General features: G+C 38.8%; 1 protein-coding gene across 2 annotated transcripts in view; it reads left to right on the forward strand.

Moving 5' to 3' along the window:
• cpne5b (copine Vb) overlaps nucleotides 1-20,933 on the forward strand; it is a 188,776-nt gene that overhangs the window by 39,418 nt on the left and 128,425 nt on the right. For both annotated transcript variants that reach the window (XM_028446641.1, XM_028446642.1), the window contains exons 5-7: nucleotides 10,143-10,246; nucleotides 14,353-14,392; nucleotides 19,821-19,897. In XM_028446641.1, the coding sequence (XP_028302442.1) occupies nucleotides 10,143-10,246; nucleotides 14,353-14,392; nucleotides 19,821-19,897 (221 nt within the window). The remainder of the gene's footprint in view (nucleotides 1-10,142; nucleotides 10,247-14,352; nucleotides 14,393-19,820; nucleotides 19,898-20,933) is intronic.

The following is a 20,933-nucleotide window of genomic DNA, read 5'->3' on the forward strand; positions in this document are numbered from 1 at the left end:
TGTTGTTTTATTGGGGACTATTATTGCAAAAAACTAATTCCGAAAAACTGGAAAGGATGTGTTATACCTTCTTTCCAGAATTGGCTTTATGAACTTATATCCATCATATATCTGGAAAATATGCATTTGAGGAATTAGGCTTTGGGCCACTGAGAACAGGTCTGGGGCCCCGTACTTACGTACTTGTCCCAATATAGTTATGAGTGTGAAAATATTGTGTTGTTTCCAGCATGAACCAGTGTTAACTTTGCAAGTTGAGGTTGTAAGAGAGTTGTGGAAAATTTGGGTCTGGTGCATTTTTTGTAATTTTAATCCTAACAATATTGTGGTCTGTGATTTTTGTTATGGTTAGTGGTTTTTGTTTTTCTTATGTTTGCTTGTTTTATTTCGTTTTTTATTAACATTGCGGGGCAGTGGTTGCTGTGCACATCTGACCGAGTGTATGCAGGAATGAGTACGAGTAAGAAGGTGAATGTAGCATGTGTGGGCGTATATGTATAGGTATGTGTGTAGGTGCAAAAGAGGGGATTCTTTTTTTAATATATACTAAATATATATGTAAAGTGACACAACTTATCATCACTTTCATAAATAAAATAAGGAAAAAAAATCACAAAAAAAAGTAAAAAAAAGCTTTTTGAGACATATCATTAGTAATTATAAGAAAGAAGAAAAACTATTTTACCGAGGACAGCAATAATATATAGTGTTTGTTAATGGTGGCGTGGTGCGCTGGGTCCTCGGCTCCTTGGTGCTTTCTCGGGTGTGTTTGTGGGGGGCAGAGGCTGCCTCTCGGCTTGGTGTCTTGGGGGCATCTGGAGGGCTGCTTGGCCCTTGGGGGGTTGTCTGGGCTCCCTGGCCCCCGCTCTTTCTGTTAGCCTGGCTGCATCATCAGGTCCGGGGCAGCGCTTGGGTTTGCAGTGGCGGTTTCTTGCACATACATTGGTCTACGATGCACTGGCATGCCTTGGGCTGTGGGATAAAACTCGTACTGGGCTTAACTTTAGACACGTTGATCCCAAATACCTGTTTTAGGTATTACCACTCACTCCTTCCCTCTGTCCACAGCCACCACCTTTATACCTAAGCCTCACACCTACAACTTCACATCTCACTCTCACTTTACAATAATCAACTCTTCCCCACCCTCCTATTTTTCTACCTTGAATCGCTCCTCCCTGCTCCCTTCCCCCTTCACCTCCCCCCCACCCCCTCACCCAGGTGTAACACTGCTCTCTCCTTTTATATTCTCCCTTTAATAAAGTGTTTCTTTCCCTTCCTTAGGGAGGGCTGGTGATGGTCACAATTATGCAATAAAATAAATTCATTTATTTAATTGCAACAACAAAACATGCGTTGCTGTCTAAAAAAGATTGCACTTCTTGTAGTGTTGACCTTTGACAGCCTGTGCAGACAAAGTAAAAAAATAAATAAAATGAATTGTGTGATGTCTTATAACAACGATGGTACAGATACAAAGAGACACAGACAGACAGGTCGCTCATTCAGTACTCATTCCAACGTTGGTTGTTGATACTATCAATATTTTTAGATCGATCCGCAATTTTCCGCACACCTTTAGTGAGCACCCACTAGCAAAAACATAATAAATCGGTGCCTCTGGTATAAGGTTAAAATTGTTATCAGACACAACATGTATAACAATGTTTTCTTGCTTTGTACTATAAATTCTAACTTCTCCAGCTGTCTCTAAAATCTCCAAACCCAGCTTTCATTGTTATTCTATAGATAGATACAGAGACAGATATGACTGCATTCATTCATACAGGCAGATGACCCTCATCTGTTGCACCCATGTTTACCTATTCTGAGCAGATGGTATGTGGGCTTTTATTCAAATGTAGCTGATGTACAGCAGATAGTCCTGCTCTGTTATGTAGGTGAGAAAATAACTATACGTATGGACACATCTCTAGTATACACACGTGTGTGGAGAATGCCTTGGTATTGAGTCTTAGCCAGCTAAGCTGTTATTTCAATCTACAAAGATGATTAACATAAGTATTTCTGTCTGAGCTCATCTTCAGAGAAGTAAAGTACTAAGAAGTATCACTTTCCTAATTATAATGGTAGGTGTGAGTGGTGTATAGGGCTAACAACATGAGCTTTATATATATATATATCCATGGAAATAGGTTAATGCTACATTTAATGTGATGCCCCAGCAAATGTATTCACCACAAAACATCCTCAGTTCAAAATAATACTAGTTGTTCAACTTTAGTAGCAGTGATGTCGAAACGTAGGCGGCAGGTGGAATCGTCAACTACTGTCTTTCTGCCCGCCTTCTACTCTTTTAACATTCCGTACCCCTTTAGCACCAAAATAATTGTTAAAATCCATGAAAGATTGAAGTTTTCCACACTACGCTGTTTCGGTGGACATTTTCTAAATCTCGCGCAAAGTCTCATGAGAGTTCATCTCATGCTTCAGGCTCTACCAAGCAGCAGCTTTCCATGCCTTTCCCCTCAGCCATCATTAGCATAAACCCAACCCTGCTGGTGAAGCACACCAAACTTCAGTGGGCGCAATTCGGCTCCTAGCCGAAAACAAACCACATATTCGGACTTGGAGGAATAAAGCGCGTTTGCTGGAGCTACATTTTCCATGAAATGAGCCTTTTTTTGCACCTCAATTGTGGGATTTGACTCTAGTGGGCGCAGTTCTGACTCTACCCGGGAGCAATACACATATTCTGATTTGGGCGGAGCAGACTTTAAACATCCATGATCAACTTTTGTGCTTCATTAAAATATGCTTGACGCAACAAGAGCACGTATCAGTTTTTTTTTGTATCTTGAAGGTGGAAAAACCAATACCGATGTAGATTAATATTCGATTTTATGGCTAAAATCGGCCAAGAATATTTGTCAGACGATAATATGATTGTGATTGTTTCATTAATCACTGTACTGTGTACTTCTGCAACATTTTTTATGTGAAAGTTATTTAATTATCTTTTGTATAACATTTCTGTTCTTTGTGGAAAATGAAGCGCCATCCCACAAGAACCTCAAGTACTTACCACATTCAGATACCATATCACTATCAATTAGCATTACTTAATGGCACTATGCTATTAAAAAAACTGCCTATTGCTATTATGATAGCTGTGTTCATCGCCATGACAACTGTTGTGATGGTGATGAATATTATTTTATGGAGACGGTGTCTGTCCCCCGACCCAAATTTCACAATGATTTTAACATAAAATCAAATAAAAGAGCTATCAATTATAAAAATCTGAAAAAAATTAAAATCTCAAATCTAGAAACACCAAAACATAAAATCATTAGATGTCCTCTATTAAATATTAGATCACTGAGATCCAAATCTCTACTAGTAAATGACCTTATCTCAGAAAATAACTTTGATTTATTCTGTTTAACTGAAACATGGCTGTATCAAGACGAATATGTTAGTTTAAATGAAGCCACTCCTCCCAGTCATTTAAATACTCATATGCCACGAGACATAGGCCGTGGAGGTGGTGTAGCAGCTATTTATCATTCCTCTCTCCTAATCTATCCTAAACCAAAGGCCAATTACACTTCCTTTGAAAGCCTGGTTCTAAATTTATCTCATATCGAATCAAAAACCTGCCAGCCAGTCTTATTTGCGATAATTTACCGTCCTCCAGGCCCTTATTCTGAATTTCTATCAGAATTCTCTGAGTTTATATCAAACTTAGTCCTCAGTTCTGATAAAATACTGATAGTAGGAGATTTTAATATCCATGTTGACAAAGATAGTGATAGCCTGAGCTCAGCCTTTATGTCCCTAATAGACTCAGTTGGCTTTTTTCAAACTATTAATGAAGCTACTCATCGTTTAAATCATACTCTTGATCTTATTCTAACATATGGCCTTGATATTAATGAACTAAAAGTCTACCCTGAAAATCCTCTCCTATCAGATCACTTTTTAATATCTTTTAACATTATCCTAGAGGATCTCGCACTGTGCAATAAAATAGTTACGAGTAGAAATCTGTCCAATAGTGCTGTGGCTAAATTTAAAGAGGCCATTCCTGCTGCCTTAAACTCAGTGTACCATCCAATAAATAACTATGATATTAATTATAACCCCTCTCAACTGGATCTGCTTGTCGATAGCTCTGCTAGTCTACTAAAATCCACCTTGGACTCAATTGCCCCATTGAGGGAAAAAACTATTAAACGTCAGAGGAAAGCTCCGTGGTTTAGCTCTTAAACTCACACACTCAAACAAACAACCCGTAAATTAGAGAGAATGTGGCGCTCCAATAAAACAGAGGAGTCACGAATACTTTGGCAAGAAAGCCATTGTAAATACATGACAGCCTTACGACATACTCGATCTACATACTACTCCTCACTAATTGAAGAAAATAAAAATAATCCGAGGTACCTTTTCAGCACTGTAGCCAGGCTAACACAAAGTCAGAGCTCTATTGAGCCCATGATTCCTCTAGCCCTCAGCTGTGATGACTTTATGACATTTTTTAACGATAAAATTCATAAGATTAGAGATGAAATTAGCCACTCCCTGCCTTCACCTGGGCCTGCTGTACCATTAAATGTAAATAGGCCTAACCTAAACTGTTTCACACATATAGGACTTCAGGAACTTAACTCTATTATTTCATCCTCCAAACCATCGACCTGCCTTTCAGATCCGATCCCAACTAAGCTGTTTAAAGAAGTTGTTCCCCTGGTCTGCCCATCTTTGTTGGAGACAATTAATATATCCCTATCAATAGGCTACGTGCCACAGTCCTTTAAAGTAGCTGTAATCAAACCCCTTCTCAAAAAACCTACTCTTGATTCCAGCACTTTAGCAAACTACAGGCCTATATCTAATCTTCCTTTTATTTCAAAGATTCTTGAGAAAGTTGTGGCGGCTCAGCTCTGTGACTTCCTTTAAAACAACAACCTGTTCGAGGACTTCCAGTCAGGTTTTAGAGCTCAAGACAGCACAGAGACTGCTTTAGTTAAAGTAACTAATGATCTACTCTGGGCTTCAGATGAAGGACGACTCTCAGTGCTGGTTTTATTAGATCTTAGTGCAGCTTTTGACACTATAGATCACTATATTCTACTAGAGAGATTAGAGAAATTAATTGGAATCACAGGGACTGCCCTAAACTGGTTTAAGTCCTACCTATCTGATAGGTACCAGTTTGTACACGTGAATAATAAGTCTTCTGTGTACACTAAAGTAAGCTATGGGGTTCCTCAGGGCTCTGTGCTAGGTCCAATCCTCTTCTGTATCTATATGATCCCCCTTGGTAATGTTATGAGAAAATACTCTGTCAACTTTCACTGCTATGCTGATGATACCCAACTGTATGTATCAATGAAGCCAGGTGAGACAAATCAGCTATCTAAACTTGAGGCCTGTCTAAAGGACATTAGGGCCTGGATGGACCAAAATTTTCTTCTTCTCAACTCAGACAAGACTGAGGTCATTGTACTGGGCCCACGACACCTTAGAGAAACCTATGCTAGCCTAACTGCCCTAGATGGCATTACTCTGGCACGAAGCACAACTGTTAGAAACCTTGGGGTTCTATTTGATCAGGATTTATCCTTCAACTCTCACATAAAACAAACTTCAAGAACTGCCTTCTTTCATCTCCGTAACATTGCTAAAATCAGATCTATCCTGTCTCAGGGCGACGCCGAAAAGCTTTTGTTACCTCTCGACTGGATTATTGTAATTCTCTTTTAGCAGGCTGCCCGAGCAAGTCGCTTAAGACACTTCAGCTGGTTCAAAATTTTGCAGCACGTGTACTGACTAAAACTAGGAGAAGAGATCACATTACTCCTGTATTAGCCTCTCTGCATCGGCTTCTCATAAAATATAGAATAGAATTCAAGATTCTTCTTCTCACTTATAAAGCCCTAAATGGACAGGCACCAGCCTATCTCAAGGAGCTTGTAGTGCCATACAATCCCCCCAGAACACTACGCTCTCAAAATGCTGGCCTACTCGTTGTTCCATTTGTCTCTAAAAGTAGTATAGGAGGAAGAGCTTTCAGTTATCAGGCCCCACTTCTCTGGAACCATCTACCAACCACGGTTCGGGGGGCAGACACCCTCTCTACCTTTAAGGTTAGGCTCAAAACATTCCTCTTTGATAAAGCTTTTAGTTAGGAACCAGCTCATAGCTCATAGTTAAGATGCAATAGGCATAGACTGCCGGTGGGGGGGTCTGGCATGCTCGGTTGGAGAGAGGTTGGAGAGGGCGTTAAGAGAGAGGTCATTTAGGTTAGAGAGGGACCGGAGAGGGTCCCATTCCTCTCTCTAACACTCCCTCTATGTCTGCTTCTTCCCTTGTGTGTTTGCTCCTGTACTCCTTCTGGCTTTTGTCTTGCAGGTCCGTGGGATCCTCAGTGTGGAGTTACAGAGTCTCAACAACTCTGTCTCCACCCTTTCCTCTGCACACACCCAACACAGCATAACGTGGATGGCTGTTCATCATAGGACTGGGATCCACACAAGGTTCCTGCTGCTTAACAGAAGGTTTTCCTTGCCGCCATGATGAATTCATGTTGGGTGTGGGATACATATGTATGTGTATATACGTATATATGCATATGTGTGTATCCATAAAATGAAGAGTCCGTCCTTAAGACTGCTCTACTGTAAAGTGCCTTGAGATACCATTGGTTATGATTTGGCGCTATACAAATAAAAGATTGATTGATTGATTGATTTAACGATGCAATAAATGAAATAATCTCCTTTTTGTGTTGACTGATTATTGGTGAGAATACTGAACAATGTTGTTTGCTCTAGATCAGTGTTTTTCAACATAATGAGCTACGGCACACCTTACATATTAAACAATTCACGACATATTAGGGTCTTGTTTTGCTAAATACTGACAGCTGTATAATTAGAACAATAAATCATTACAGAAGTTATTTTCAAATTCTAAACTCAAGTAACCAGATTCCCTTAGTGGTACCCTGATTCTCTTTCACACACACACATTAATGCAGTCTAGACCAATTGACCAAATATCTGTTACTAACTTGGATGGCTGAAATGTATAAAATAATAAAATACAGTGGCAAAACTACAAAATTCAAAGCTCACGTGAGATCAAAGTGTTTACTGGTTGCAGGACTTTAGCTCTAGGAAGAAGCCATTCTTCATTTACATCATGCTCACTGGCTTTGTTTAGTCTTGGCTGTCTTATCGGATCAGTCAGTTAATCCACAACCACATACTGTACCTTTATTGATGATTTTGTGTGTTGGTGCATGAGCTTGCAGATTTAGAGTGAGTGCTTTTTTAAAAACACTAAATGGCTTTAAGAGACCAAAAAAGAGCCTCAATCTAAAGCACGAGGCTGATGTTAATGCTCTCCCAGGCTCATTAGACCAGCATTGTGTTACCATCTGCTAAATAAGCCACAAACAGGATGAAAAACCCACAAAGGCCACACAGCTACAAGACATTCACAGACTGGGTCCCATTTGAGGGTTTTTGTGTACCCCAGAGAGAAGGATAATGACTCCTTGGAAACAAAGAAAACAAAAATAACAAGACATACTCACAACTTTTAAAAGTCTCACTTGGTGGAACTAATCTCTTGGCCATGTGCACTGATCCATTTCAGACACTGCAGGTCTGCACTCTGTTGGCTGAAGAGATGGTTTTGCTACATGCACATATGTGTGTGCTACATGATGTGTGTGTATGTGTCAAAGGGGCAGTTCAGGGACTTCATGCCAGAATCTCATTAGCCAGCTCTAGCAGTCCAGCAGTATCTAATGAACTCTGCAGCATGGTATTGTTTTCTCTGCTCAGCGGGGAAATCACATTATAGACTTCATCTTTGCCATCGCCCGCCTCCTCACTAACGTGTGCTCACAGCCTCATCAACACCTCAGAGTCCCATAGACGGTCTGGATGTGCACAGATTGAGTGCACGCCCTCAGTGTCATTTCCGGCTACTGTTCTCTCTCACTGAAGGTATTTTTAACTATTAAGGGGCGGCTTTACTAAAGGTTCAGGGGTATTAAAATGTGTGCAAATGTCACTCCACGCGCTAATAAGTACAAAGCCCAGGGAATCAGGAGTGTGCGCTACCGCTGCGCTTCCCAATTCGCCCTTAATCCATTTAGCGCGTTTCCCCCTAATAAATATGCATAGTATGTGGATCTCCCAGGAGGAGCAAAAATATGGGAGGAGGAAGTGCAAAAAAATGTATGCAGGGGGAGCAATGTGATTCATGAATTTTGGAACTGTTTGTGGTGATAGTTTTAGTACCAGAAAATAGCACAACTGAAAAGCAGGTGCAAACACACACACAGAGATCATTGCTGCAGTAAATGTGGACAGAAAACACAGCGGAAATGAAAAAAAGGCTCCAGGTGTGTGTGTGAGAGAGAAGTCACTGTCATACACACATGCACGCGATCAGCCACACGCCATCCGTCACTCACAGTCTCATCCATGCACATTTCACATTTCATTTTTGTATTAGTTTCCTCTACTAACACCTCCAATTCTGCGGCTTCACATATTTATTTTAAAGGATTTAGGGAAGCAACTGAAACTGATATGCCACCTTTTATTTCAGTTCTTAGTGAATCCGCCCCTCAGTGAGCTTTAAAGATGCTGTAAATGTCTATCTCCAAAGTTTGCAAAGAGAGCTTTACTGTTCTTAGAGATAATAGATACATTTTACTTCAATAATTAATATTTCTATTGTTCAATAAGATATAATATCTGCTGGAATACAAATCAAGGGCGATATAAATTGTTAATGAAGTAGCAAAGCACTTGATCAGCTTTTTGTACAGTGTGCTATCATTGGGTTGGTGCCAGCATTTCTTTGACACATTTCTTTCATTTTGCACTTTGGGAAAAATAATCCTAACTAATCTTGGCCCTTCTCCTATTCTCATCCTCTAATGTTCGCTATACTTTCCTCTTCCTTTCAGTCCAAACTTCTACTCCATCTTCTTACTCCTCCCCCCTTTTTTTTCATTTTTATTTTTTCACCATGTTTGCATGTCAGTTCTCAGATGTGCCCTGTTTTATACATTAATTCATTCACTGACAGCCATTTTCAGAAAGGCTACCCCCTCACTGACAGCCATTTTAGAGCATTTTGACTGATTTTAAAGACCCACAGAATATTTTGTATTATGACAATCTGAAATTTGAAACCAGATCCTGAAAGTCTCCACTTTTATTAGAAATGTGGTTTCTCGCTTGTTTTGTTCTTCCATAATCAGCAGTTGAATAGAGGCAAATTTCACACCCATTGCCAGTTTCTGACAAAAAGTTGAGAAAAAAGCCTTTTTCTGAAAAATCCAGTCAGTGACTTTGGAGCTAATTTTTTTTGTTGCTTTAGGGACACCTCAACATTAGTTTCCTCCTATAAAACAACAAAAACAACTCTGAGACTGAGCTTTTGATGGCTAAATTATTATTTTGTTATCTGGGTCAAAATTGAATGGATTTCTTACTGTTTTTTGGCCATCCTCCAAGTCTCTCCCCCCTCCGTTCCCACACACGCCACTTCCTCCTCCGCCCGGACATGCAGAGTCGACCCAGTTGTTTGGGTTTGTTGATCGTTTTGTCTCACGATCGCAACACTCTCAATAGTCCACTCAGTTCCCCACATGTTCTGGCCGAGTGTGCGCTGCTGTCAACTGCTGAGAGCTTCACCGTCTTCTCTCAGTGCCAGTTGGTCCCTACTCCCTCCCCATCGATGGTGTTAATCATGGCTAATCTCTCATTCGAAGGTGCGCTGCTGCCACCTACATGCCACCAGTTGGTCACTACATCATAGCACAAGCGTGATATTCACAGGAGAACTCCATCACACTGTCTCCTAGCAACCGCAGTCGAAAAATGAGTTAGTCTTCTCAGAGGACTCAGAGGAAAGAGTTATCCTGCTGTAAAAATTACAATTAAGAGATTAGGATGTGTGGTCTTGGTTCATTAAGCTTTTTTTTTTTTTAACCATATCTATATTTATTTTATGTGCGCTTGGAGATGGCTTGAAAAAAATATGCAAACTATGAATGATCTTGAAAGTTTTACTGTTTTCTTGTGTTGTTTTTTCTCTAATGATTTATCTATTGACCTTACCTTGTCGTACTCCTTTTACAGTTTGGCAGAACGGAGGTCATAGACAACACCCTAAACCCTGACTTTGTTAGAAAGTACATCTTGGACTACTTTTTTGAGGAGAAGCAGAATCTTCGCTTTGACTTGTGAGTCTTTTATTGTATTTTCTCTTTTCTACTGTTTTGTGCTAAAAAAATATGTACACTTCTTTTTATGAGGCTCATCACAGAGTAGATAATAGGTCTACAACATCTAAATAAGTAAATATTCTCTTCAGATTAAAGACATACACCTTGGTAATAATACGGTATAATAAGATTTAACAGTAATTAAATATAATTTTTCGTTGAAAGAAATTTTGGAGCAGAGGTTTGAATCATTTCCTCACATGAAGAGAGTTTTAGGTTTATAATTATCCCTCTCCGATGCTCTGTCCTCTGGATACTTCATAAACAAATGGACTCCCTTAGCATGCAGGGTTTTGTCATCCTGTTTTCTCCAACAGTGGTTCCAATAACCTGTGAATGTGTGTGCGCTTGTCACTGTAATCTACTGTAGTGTGCCTGAGCCTTTCAATTATGCAATATTGGCAGAGCAGCCTGTGGTATAGACAGCATAGGCAAATCCTAAAGGGCTCATTATACTTTGACCTGGCTCTGTTTGCGGACCACACGTGCACTCCACAGGAGCGCATTGGTGTTTATACTCGGCACATTCATCATTGCAATACCTACAGCCAAGACAGGGGGTGGTACAGAAAATTCTACTGGAAGTAGTAGCAGTACGGCTATGTACTAAAGAAGAAAAGCCCGCGTAAGGAAGTAAACAAACAACAACGATGGCGGCAGCAAATCAAGCATGTAGGAGGGAGCAGGTATTGCTATGTTTGTGGTTGTAGGAGACCCTGGTCGATGTCCAAAAAGCAGTAAAAACACTGTCGCACATTTGGAATTTGATCACACTTTTATTATTCAAAAACAGACACCGGAAAAAGGACCAAGGAAAATTTCTTCAAATCTCAGCCCTTCTTCACCCTGACCTGCAGAACCCGTGCTGACAGCATCATCTTCCCCAAAGAACAGACGCATTTCACGGGGACACAGGGAATGCAACTGGAAGACATTTTACACCTCAGAAATCTTCTCCAACATGAAGATTGGAAAGGAAGAAATGAAAATAAACAATACAACTTAAAACACCATTTGATGCTTTAAAGGCAGAACTGTGATTTAAACTAATTCCAGAAATGGGACCCAGACTTCAACCATTTTTCTCTGCAGGAAAGAGACTCATCGTGTGCCTCCATCTGACATGTTTAATCACTAATGTAATCATCTTTCAAGGGAAATGTTTATAAGTATTCATACTCCATGATTATTGATCAAGTGTGTCTGCTTTTGTCTTTTGGGTAAAGTTTATATATCACTTTAGATAGATTAAGAGTAAACATTGGGATAATTACTTTGAAGGGTGACCTAGCCCAATGTGACTCATATAATAATGTTTTCATGTTTAAAGAAGTTTTATTTAAGAGATTTAAGAAAACTAATTCTGTAACACACACACACACACACACATCCTCCATTTTAGACCTAACACGGTAACACCCTATCTAGTTTTATGATTCTTTGTTTAAAAAGCACATGTGGGGATAGCCCCACCATCTTGTCTTTACAGGAAAGTTAAGACTCCCACTTACTTCTGCTACCCAATCAGATCTACACGTCAAATGTGTGTTTACCTAATCAAATCACAGCTTGTCATGTTTATAAAAGGCCTTGCTCCCTCTTATCTAAATATCTCTCTCTCTCACCTCAGCTCAGTCTCATCCAGTCCTCTTCTTTGCCTCTGACTTAAACAGTCAGAAGTTTTTCAGCTTAGTTATGCAGATTTTTTGAGAAATTATTTGAACTTCTCTCCTGTCAGGAAGTGGTTGCAAAATGACTAACTTTAAGTTTCATCTCTATTTTTAAATTAGCCAAGCAGCTTTTTCCCTTTTTGGAGCCAATCAATTTTTATAGCTTTCAATGAGTAACCTTTAAACGTACTCGAGCATCTTTGATTTGAGAACTTGTTGGTTAAACTACCCATCGACGCCCAGGAGTAGTGCCGTGTGAGAAGGAGAACCAGAACCCATCCTGGCCGACAGTATCACCTCGGGCCCGTACAGTGAATGAGTGGAAAACGACCTCTGAAAAGCGCCAGGAAAAGCCTTTTCCCCACATACTGCTGGTTACGCAGAAGGTGCTGTCGTGAAAGTGCCATTTCGAAGGAGGGTAAAACTGCACGCACACACAATTCTGGCAGAAAGGTGGTTTATAACTTAACAAATTCTCTCAATCAAAAATTCTAGATCCATAGTCCATAATCTAATTTTGGTAAAGTTTTACTAATTTCATTACTTTAACTTTCCATTTTCTTCCTCCTCCTCCTCCTCCTCCTCCTCCTCCTCAGAGCGTTAGAAAACCCCTATAAATCCCAAATTCACACCAACATCTAAAACACTCAGAATGTGTATATACTATACATCCTTGTTTAAAATGTATATTTTGTGTGATACCAATGAGTCAAAATAACTGTGAATAATTGTGAAACTGCCTAATTTATCATCATCTGTGTACTTTTGTTAATAGCCTGTAAAATAAACATGTACATACTGTAAACGCTGTGTTTTTATTGACATTTAAACTTTTATTAAACCTCCACTACAAAAACAGGGAACTGTTACAATTAATTAAAATAAAGTGATCTAGGACACTTAAAAACTCAATTTTAGATGGCACTTCTGGCAACTAACTTATTAAAATTAATTATTAATATTTTTGAATATTAATTACCCTTTGTTTACCTACAGTGGCTATTGGCTGCTCTTGCAGTGAGACATGACCTGAAATCTTATTTCATGGCACCGCAAGGTCTTGTGCCCTGGCAGGAAACAGTGATTAGGAGAGGGTGTTTGAACGTATGACCTGAAATGATTCATAAAATCACTGAGTACACTGTTTCCATGGATTTTTTTGTTCTTAATAAAATACAAATAACATAGCACACAATTACAAAACTAAGAAACAAGCAAAGTCAATATAAAAAAATGAAGCAATAAAAGAAACAAGCATCATATGTTACAAACAGAATACACAACTGCTATTTAGGAGAACTTTGGGTGTGTTTCGAGTGCCTCTAAAAGCACCCTGTGCACTTGAAATTGCACCTCAGTCTTCCTTCAAAAATCATTTATGGTCCGGGGCGCCACCTAAAACCTTGCCAGAGGCACGCCATTGGTTAAGGTACAAAATGGAATGAAATATGAATAGGAATGAAGATATTGGCTAAGAGTAACTTACTGTATTATAAATTAGTCATGTACTTGCGGGTTGAGTATCACACATTTTTTTTTAATTTTCTAGCACGTCTCTTGTTTTACTTTGGTGAACCTGAGTTACTTTCAGTTGGATCTGAAACCACTAAATATCGAAGCAATATAGTCTCAAAACTAAGATCAGAATTTACAATGGGAAAAATAAGGCTGTCTGTTTGTATTGTGCTGAGAGTTAAAAGCTTCATTACAGTTGCCTCGATCAAATCTGCATCACCGACTGGCCCAACAACATCACAAATGAGGATTGTTATTAAAAAAGAAGAGTTTTAAGGACTTTTTAGAGTAAAAATCACAGGCTGGGAAGGCTAAGTCATGTCTCAAGGATGGCAAAAAACAGGATATCTAAAGTTAAGAAAAAGGCAAGGCCAACCCCCCCCCCACCCCGGCATAAAGTCATGAAAGAGCTGGAAAAATGAGGTCTAACATGGGGTGAAGCACAGGCCATAGCTCATAACAGGCTTCAGTGGCAATGCATTAATGATGATACCACAATGCACTGTTTCTTCAGATGTTAATCTTCGTGCATCGAGGATGCTCTGTTTGCTTCATCTTCTGTGTATTGACATGCAAATCAGACAGGGTTGTCCAACCGACTCACTGAAGAAGAGATGAAAGGTTCCTGTTAAATCTCTCCTGAGTATTTCCACTCTCACCTGATATCCAGAGGAAATAATTGAAACCAAAATCAATAAAAGCAAATAAAAAGCACTAGAAGTTACATAAATGCTGCGTGCACATGTTCCACATCCGAGTCTGGAATATCACCAAGCTCAATTTAAACTCAAAGTCAAAATGTTCACACTTCGATGAAAGCTTCCTTTGTAGATTTAAAATCAGAATAGCTTATTCTGTTTACAATGTGTTTACTTTCAGGTATGATGTCGACTCCAAAAGCCCTGATCTGTCAAAACATGTAAGTAATTATTTCTTTTTTTTTTTCACTTTCTTAACATATAAATGTTGAAGAGAAAAGGACCACAATTATTGTCACCACCAACCAACCAGCACATGGTGCAATTGTGTTTTACACAATTTGTTGGCCTCTTCCTCTTTTTAATGTTATAGCATTTTAATTATATAAATTTCTGCCTGATTGGTTGTTGCTCGCTGCATGATTTTCCACATTTTTGTTACTTAAACTGAATTATTATTAGCCAAGCACAAGTATTGTGCACTCGTATAAACAAAATGTATTACACACCCACACTTTTGAGTGTTTGTTAAAGATAATATATTTGTGTTTTTTTAAACTGTCTTTGTTTTTTATATGGTATATATTGTTGGTATCATTTGCTGTAATGGCATATCACAGCATAGTATAAGAAGTAGTACACCAGGGGTCACTAACACAGTGCCCGCATGGACCATGTCAGGGGCCCTCAGGAGCTCTAGTCACTAATGAGCTCATTTTTGAATTTGGTTTACTTTCCAGGATTCAAACTCACAAAGATAAATACAGATGAGAGATGTAGTAAGTACTTAGTAAAGTTAAATACTGCTGCACGTGGTAATGTTTTCGTATCAAATTAATCATCTTTACATGTTTATTTTCACTGAAACATTGTGACAATGTTGCAGATTTGGTGTATGTGTTGTGGGATGTTATATATTATATGATATTTATATATTACCTTTTTTTTAAACGCACTATAACATAATTGTTTTAGTTTCCAAATGTTACATGTTAAACAATGGCAGTGGCTATCCGTACTGTTGCCTAACCCTAAAAATTGTTGCAATATTGGGTTATACCCTAACCCTAACCCTAAACCCTAACCTTAAACCTAACCTTAAACCCTAACCCAAAACTTAACCCTAACCTTAAACCTAGCCCTAATCCTAAAACGCTATGTACGAGTACTTTGGTAACCTTTCTAATGGCACCGGGGGTTGTCTGTACGGCAACCGTACAAATAGACATTTTGTTAAAAGTTGCTTGTTTGTAGCTAGTAAAATAGGAAGAAAATGATTTTCTATGAATATAAAACAATGGCATTAATTTGGAGAAATAAAGTGTTGCAAAGTCTATCCTAGCCTCTCATTAAAGTGACACTGTGAACATTTGGTATTTAATAAGTGCTTTTCTAACTGGTACCCCTTCAGACTATACAGTGTGAATGAAGTAGCTCACAGTTTCAGAAACGTTGTTGGGCCCGTTATACACAATGCTTTCAAACAATAGTTTCCATTTATACGTTTTTTTTCATACACATTTTGGTTTACTGGTTTGTAATTGTTTTATTTAAAACTTGAAAACTGATGATTCAGAGCATTATATAAAATCATTTTCTGAAATAATTAGGAATTTTGCATGATTTTGTTTGTTGTATTTGGTGGGGATTTCTTTTGACCAATGCTTGCTTGGATCCCATGTGTTGTATGCTCAGAGTTTCTTTCCCCTTTTCCATCTCAGTTTTCCATGTCTAGCATCCAAAGGGGTAGGAGGAATTTGCCAAGTGTTGTGTTTCAGTGGTTGATGTGCTTTGTTGTTATTGTTTTTGTTGCTGCTGCTCAACTTTTCTGGAAGCCTGCAGAAGTCAACGTAGGTCCTTCCGTCTCTATCCGTTCTGACACTGCATGGGTGCTGTCTCCCATTAATGATCCTTTTCTGAGAAGGAAGGATGCTTTCTCTGATCTGAAAAATCACAGCTGAGATCCGAGCCAAAACCGCCTGCGCCTCTCTTCACTCCTGCTGCACTCTCAAAGTGCTCCAAATAGCCTCAACATTAGCTGAAAAATGTTTAGTCATTGTCTTTCAGCAGTCTTTATCGCACTTTGAGTGTGATTAGATGTCTGTGTTCTCAAGTGTTACGCTGTCTGGAGTCAGAAGACATATCTGAGCAGAAAACCTCCTGAAATGAAACACGCTCTAGCATGGCAATGAATTATTTAGTGCACCATGTTTGCCAGGGGCAAAGATGAGGACTTTTAGAAGAGACTGCTGAAACAAAATACATAGCCTGAATTTTTGCTTTTTTTGGTCACAAACTCATGACCTCACATTAGCCTCCTGAACAGGGACATCTTAGAAACACGCTTTTAACTGATGATAGTGTGTCATTCAACAAGACAACACTTCATCTTCCTTAACTCATCAGTTGCTCTCCCTACTTCACTAAAGCAGTAGTTCCCAAAACCTTTTTTGTGCTAAAAAAAAACCAAACAATCAAGCTTTTCATACTTGTCTGAGTTACTGTTAAAGAAAAAAAACAAACCATTATTTGACTTCTGAGTCAGATCTTTCTCCCTTCAAACCCAATACAATTAACTAAGCATGCTCTCCTGTTGTATTTCAATTTGGAAATACTGAATCATTTTGATTTTATTTGACTTAATCCTAAAGACAATTGCTGTACAATTTCCCATAGTTTGGGGAACACTGCATTGAACCAATGGTTTCCAACTGTTGTGCCACAATGTAGAAATTGTCGAAATTGACAAATTGCATTTATTTGTGTGTGTGTGTGTGTGTGTGTGTGTGTGTGTGTGTGTGTGTTTCTATCATGAGATCAGAGTCAAAAGTAGCAAAAACATTGTTTCACTTAAAAATGTTTAACTTGGAAGTTTTTTCACCTAATAATGTAGTTTCTTTAACAAAAAGGGAATAGTATCTTCTTTGTATTTCAAGGAAGAAGTTCAAGTTTTTTTTGTTTTAACAAAAGGAAAACATCAAGCTTAATACATTTCAAGAGAATAGGTTTGAAGACAAGACGTACATTGAATGATGTAGAATCAAACATAACAACAGCTGCATAAACTTCATATTTGTTTTTCAAATGAGTTGGAGAAGCCAAATATGGAGCCATTTATCTTTAGCCTTTGGAATATTATATATTTGTTGATAGTAATTTTGCAGTTACTCTTACCTGACAAGAATCACTTAGAGATTGCTTGGAGGAATCTTCAAAGTCAAACATTTTCACGAGTTTTAGAGGCACTTTATTCAATATGATAAATCTTTCCATCCATGTGAGGAAAACATGCTACATCTTTGATAATCTGCCACAGGCCAACACTCTTGTTTGGTGGTTCTAAAGTAAATTCTTTAGTAGTAAAATCACCACACTCCTTCTCTGAGTTGAATAGAAAGGAGTCAAAGTTGGGAAATAAACTTACGGAGAGGGAAGCATCTGGGCACCAGTCAAATTATACTAGGATGAAGATGGAAGAAATTATTCTACCTGAACATCCTATTTCCTGATGCCATCCAATTACTGAAGCTTCAAAATTTTGCTATATAAGCAAATGCAAGCAGCAACTTGCATTCCTGCAATTTGGCTTTGCCTGTTGGAATCAACAGCAGCTTCCTTGTCTATTTGATTTTGGGTCATTCTTTAACTGGCATCATCATTGGTGACATGCACGTGAAGATGCAACTCCATGTTTGATGGAGTATGCAAACATTGTGACCCCACTGGTACACTACCCTGTACCAGTATAGGGCTCAATACATAAAATATTGGGAAATAGCAATATCAAGCACATTACAAAACTTAATAATAATCTAGCCTAACAATGGTTTGTAGCAGTGTCAGAGGAATGTGGAGTTTCTAGCAGAACCCTACACAATCACATTTTTACTTAAAGCTGCAGTATGTAGAATCATGAGACGCTCCACGATTCCACCTCCCCTCCTGAACAAAACTTACCGGTCTTCTTGTGAACGCTTGCATGCACGTGCACAACTATGGAACTCTTTGCGACTGTTTTCTTCATAGAGACTAGTAGCAAATGTCGGGACTTTATCTGGTCTTTTTGGAGAGTATTCTGATGTTTTAGAGACATGAAAGCACGTATCAGTCATTACTGTGAGGACAGTAAGAGGCTCACAGCCGCTCCTCCGCTTCCCGATCCCAGCTGATTAGAGCAGACAGACAGACACTCCACATCCACACTTCAAATTAATTGCGTTTGTTTTCTCCACCTTAGAGATATTGTTTTTCTTAGGTTTACAAGCTATTTATCTCGTCTGTTATCACTCTCTCTCTGACTCAGTATGTGGGGCAGAATGCGCACGGACTGAAAGTGGATCACCCGCAGTCTGCTGCACATACCGGGTCAGAGGGACCTCTGTGGAGTCTGTTCCTCCCAAACACATTTGTGCCTTTATTCTGTTGTTCTCCACCTCGCTCTTCATTTTTCCTCTTGCTTTGCCGTGTAACTGCTGAGCCAAAAGTTGGAAGATCTGCCATCACACTGTCCCTAATCTCAGATTGTGATTGGCATAGACGTTTGATGAGCAGCTCGAGCAGCTCATGGGATGGCTTTGTTGGAAGAAAGATCTCTGATTGGATGAAGTCCAGTGTCACGCTCCTGTATTTCTAAAGCTCATTTACAGGGCCAGGAGAAGGAGCAGAGATTCACTGTGCACTCAGAAAACTTTGGATTATAATATGCTCAAAGATGATTATGGATTTTTGACCAAATGACACCAAAAAAAACTTACATACTGCAGCTTTAATAGGTCAGACACTGCTGGTTTTAGAAGTCATTTTTAGTAGCTGGCTGAACTCATTGGGGTGGTAGCCTGTTGAGTTTAAGCTTAAGCAATAATTTGTTGGAAAAGTTTAAAAAGGCCAGGGTTGAATATGTTTTCATTTATTTATGTCTAAATAAAACTATTCTGCAATTGCTATTTTAGAATTGTAAATCCCCAAGATGTTTGGTCTCCAGACGATTGATTTTTAGTACCTTAAAGCTACTTCAAATATACACCCTTTCCCACTTGTGCCTTCCAAAAGTAGTTAGATTTTTTTTTGTTATAATATAATAAGAAGCAATATCAAAGTGTTGGCTCTTTGTAGCAACAGTAAGAAGCTGTGATGTTCAAGCCTTCTGACAGGTGGAAGGAGGGATGAAATTAAAGTGACTGCACGCTGCAGTGGTTTATATGTGAAACCTATACTGGTTTAAAATGATGTTTTCCAGCCTGAGGGCAGATCAGTTGGAAACGACAGCATTCCACTATATTCACCACATGTTCATATCCATTTTGTTATAGTGGCATTTCACTTCAGCTCAGGAGATGAATAGGTTCTTAGTGTTGAGAAGATCACAGAAGTATAGAGCAGAACTTTCATCCCAAAAGAAAAAAAAAAAAACATTTTTATTTTTTGGAATTTCTGCTTTTTTTCCCCTTTTTTTAATCAGAGGATATACATTTTAAATATTTTCTTTTGGCTTAAAAATATAAAACCTGACCTAAATTTAATAGTAATGATTTCTAGTGGTTGGAGGAAAAGTGGAATAGGGCCAGGTTCAATTCTGAGCTATCTTTCTCATATTTACATCTACATTATTCTCTTCCCTCTTCTCTTTTCTACCTTTTTTCTTTCCTCTAGGATTTTTTGGGTCAAATGTTTTGCACACTTGGGGAGATTGTTGGATCACCAGCAAGTCGACTGGAGAAGCCTCTGGGGTAAGTTGGAGTTTCAGCCAAATAAGAAAAAAAACTATTTCAGGGGTAAGTCGGAGTTTTAGCCAAATAGTAATAATAATAATAATAAAAACTATTTCAGTACTGATTAGAGGTTCAAGTCATTAGCCCATATTTCAGGTATATATGGTGATGGGAGGTTCCAAATAGTTACAAATTGTATTTTAAAAAACAAACTAAGAGTAACAGTTTAAGGAACACAACTACATGAAGCTTAGTGTGTGTGTGGATACCAATTCCTTGTTTCATTTAGAAAAACAAAGGTTCACTTTCCCTTAAAAACGTTTAAGCATCCTTCGAAACCAAGCAGTCTTTGATTCCTATTTTTATTGAACAAAGCATATTAGGATGCTAGAAACTAGGCCCAATAAGACTGATTGGGTAGATTTTTGTCTTGTTTTTAAAACAATAATAGAACTAAACATTTTCAAGGATTTATATAATTTTGTAACCAGCATCTAAACATTGGGCGGTCAGCTGTCGGCTAGAGGCCATTTGAAGACTGCCTGTATGTCCACTGTATTTGTTTTTGGTTTGGTCCATTTGGATAAATATGTTGTCTTTTTTGCCAATAATGCACGAATGGGGTGTCACTGGGTTGTGGTCCTGTGGAATTGGGTGTGCATCTGTTGGACTCTGGCAGTATGTCACTGGAAAGAAATGTCGCGGCAAATTTGCGGTTGACCTCATTTGGAGACATGATTTATTGCTCTGGTTGAATGATGGAGTCCAGTCAAAGTGTGATGATTTTATAAAAAAAGGATTTATTATAAACTAAATGAAAAAGTGTACAAAGAAGCTTCCATCCTGTAAGAATGACAGGCAGCCCACCACAAGGATGGTTAAAAGGCTCCGGCCAGAGGGCAAAAACAAGACTGACTAACAGTTTTAATAGCTTAAACTTTATACAGATATGAGAAGAAGTCCCAACCCTGAAGGAAGAAAAGGAGGGGGTCACATGCTCCCAACAGTGGAGATGTTGGAGGATGATGAAGATGTGTATATTATGAGGAAGGTT

The sequence above is a fragment of the Gouania willdenowi genome, chromosome 5 (genome assembly GCF_900634775.1).
Source record: "Gouania willdenowi chromosome 5, fGouWil2.1, whole genome shotgun sequence".
NCBI classification, from domain to species: Eukaryota; Metazoa; Chordata; class Actinopteri; order Blenniiformes; family Gobiesocidae; genus Gouania; species Gouania willdenowi.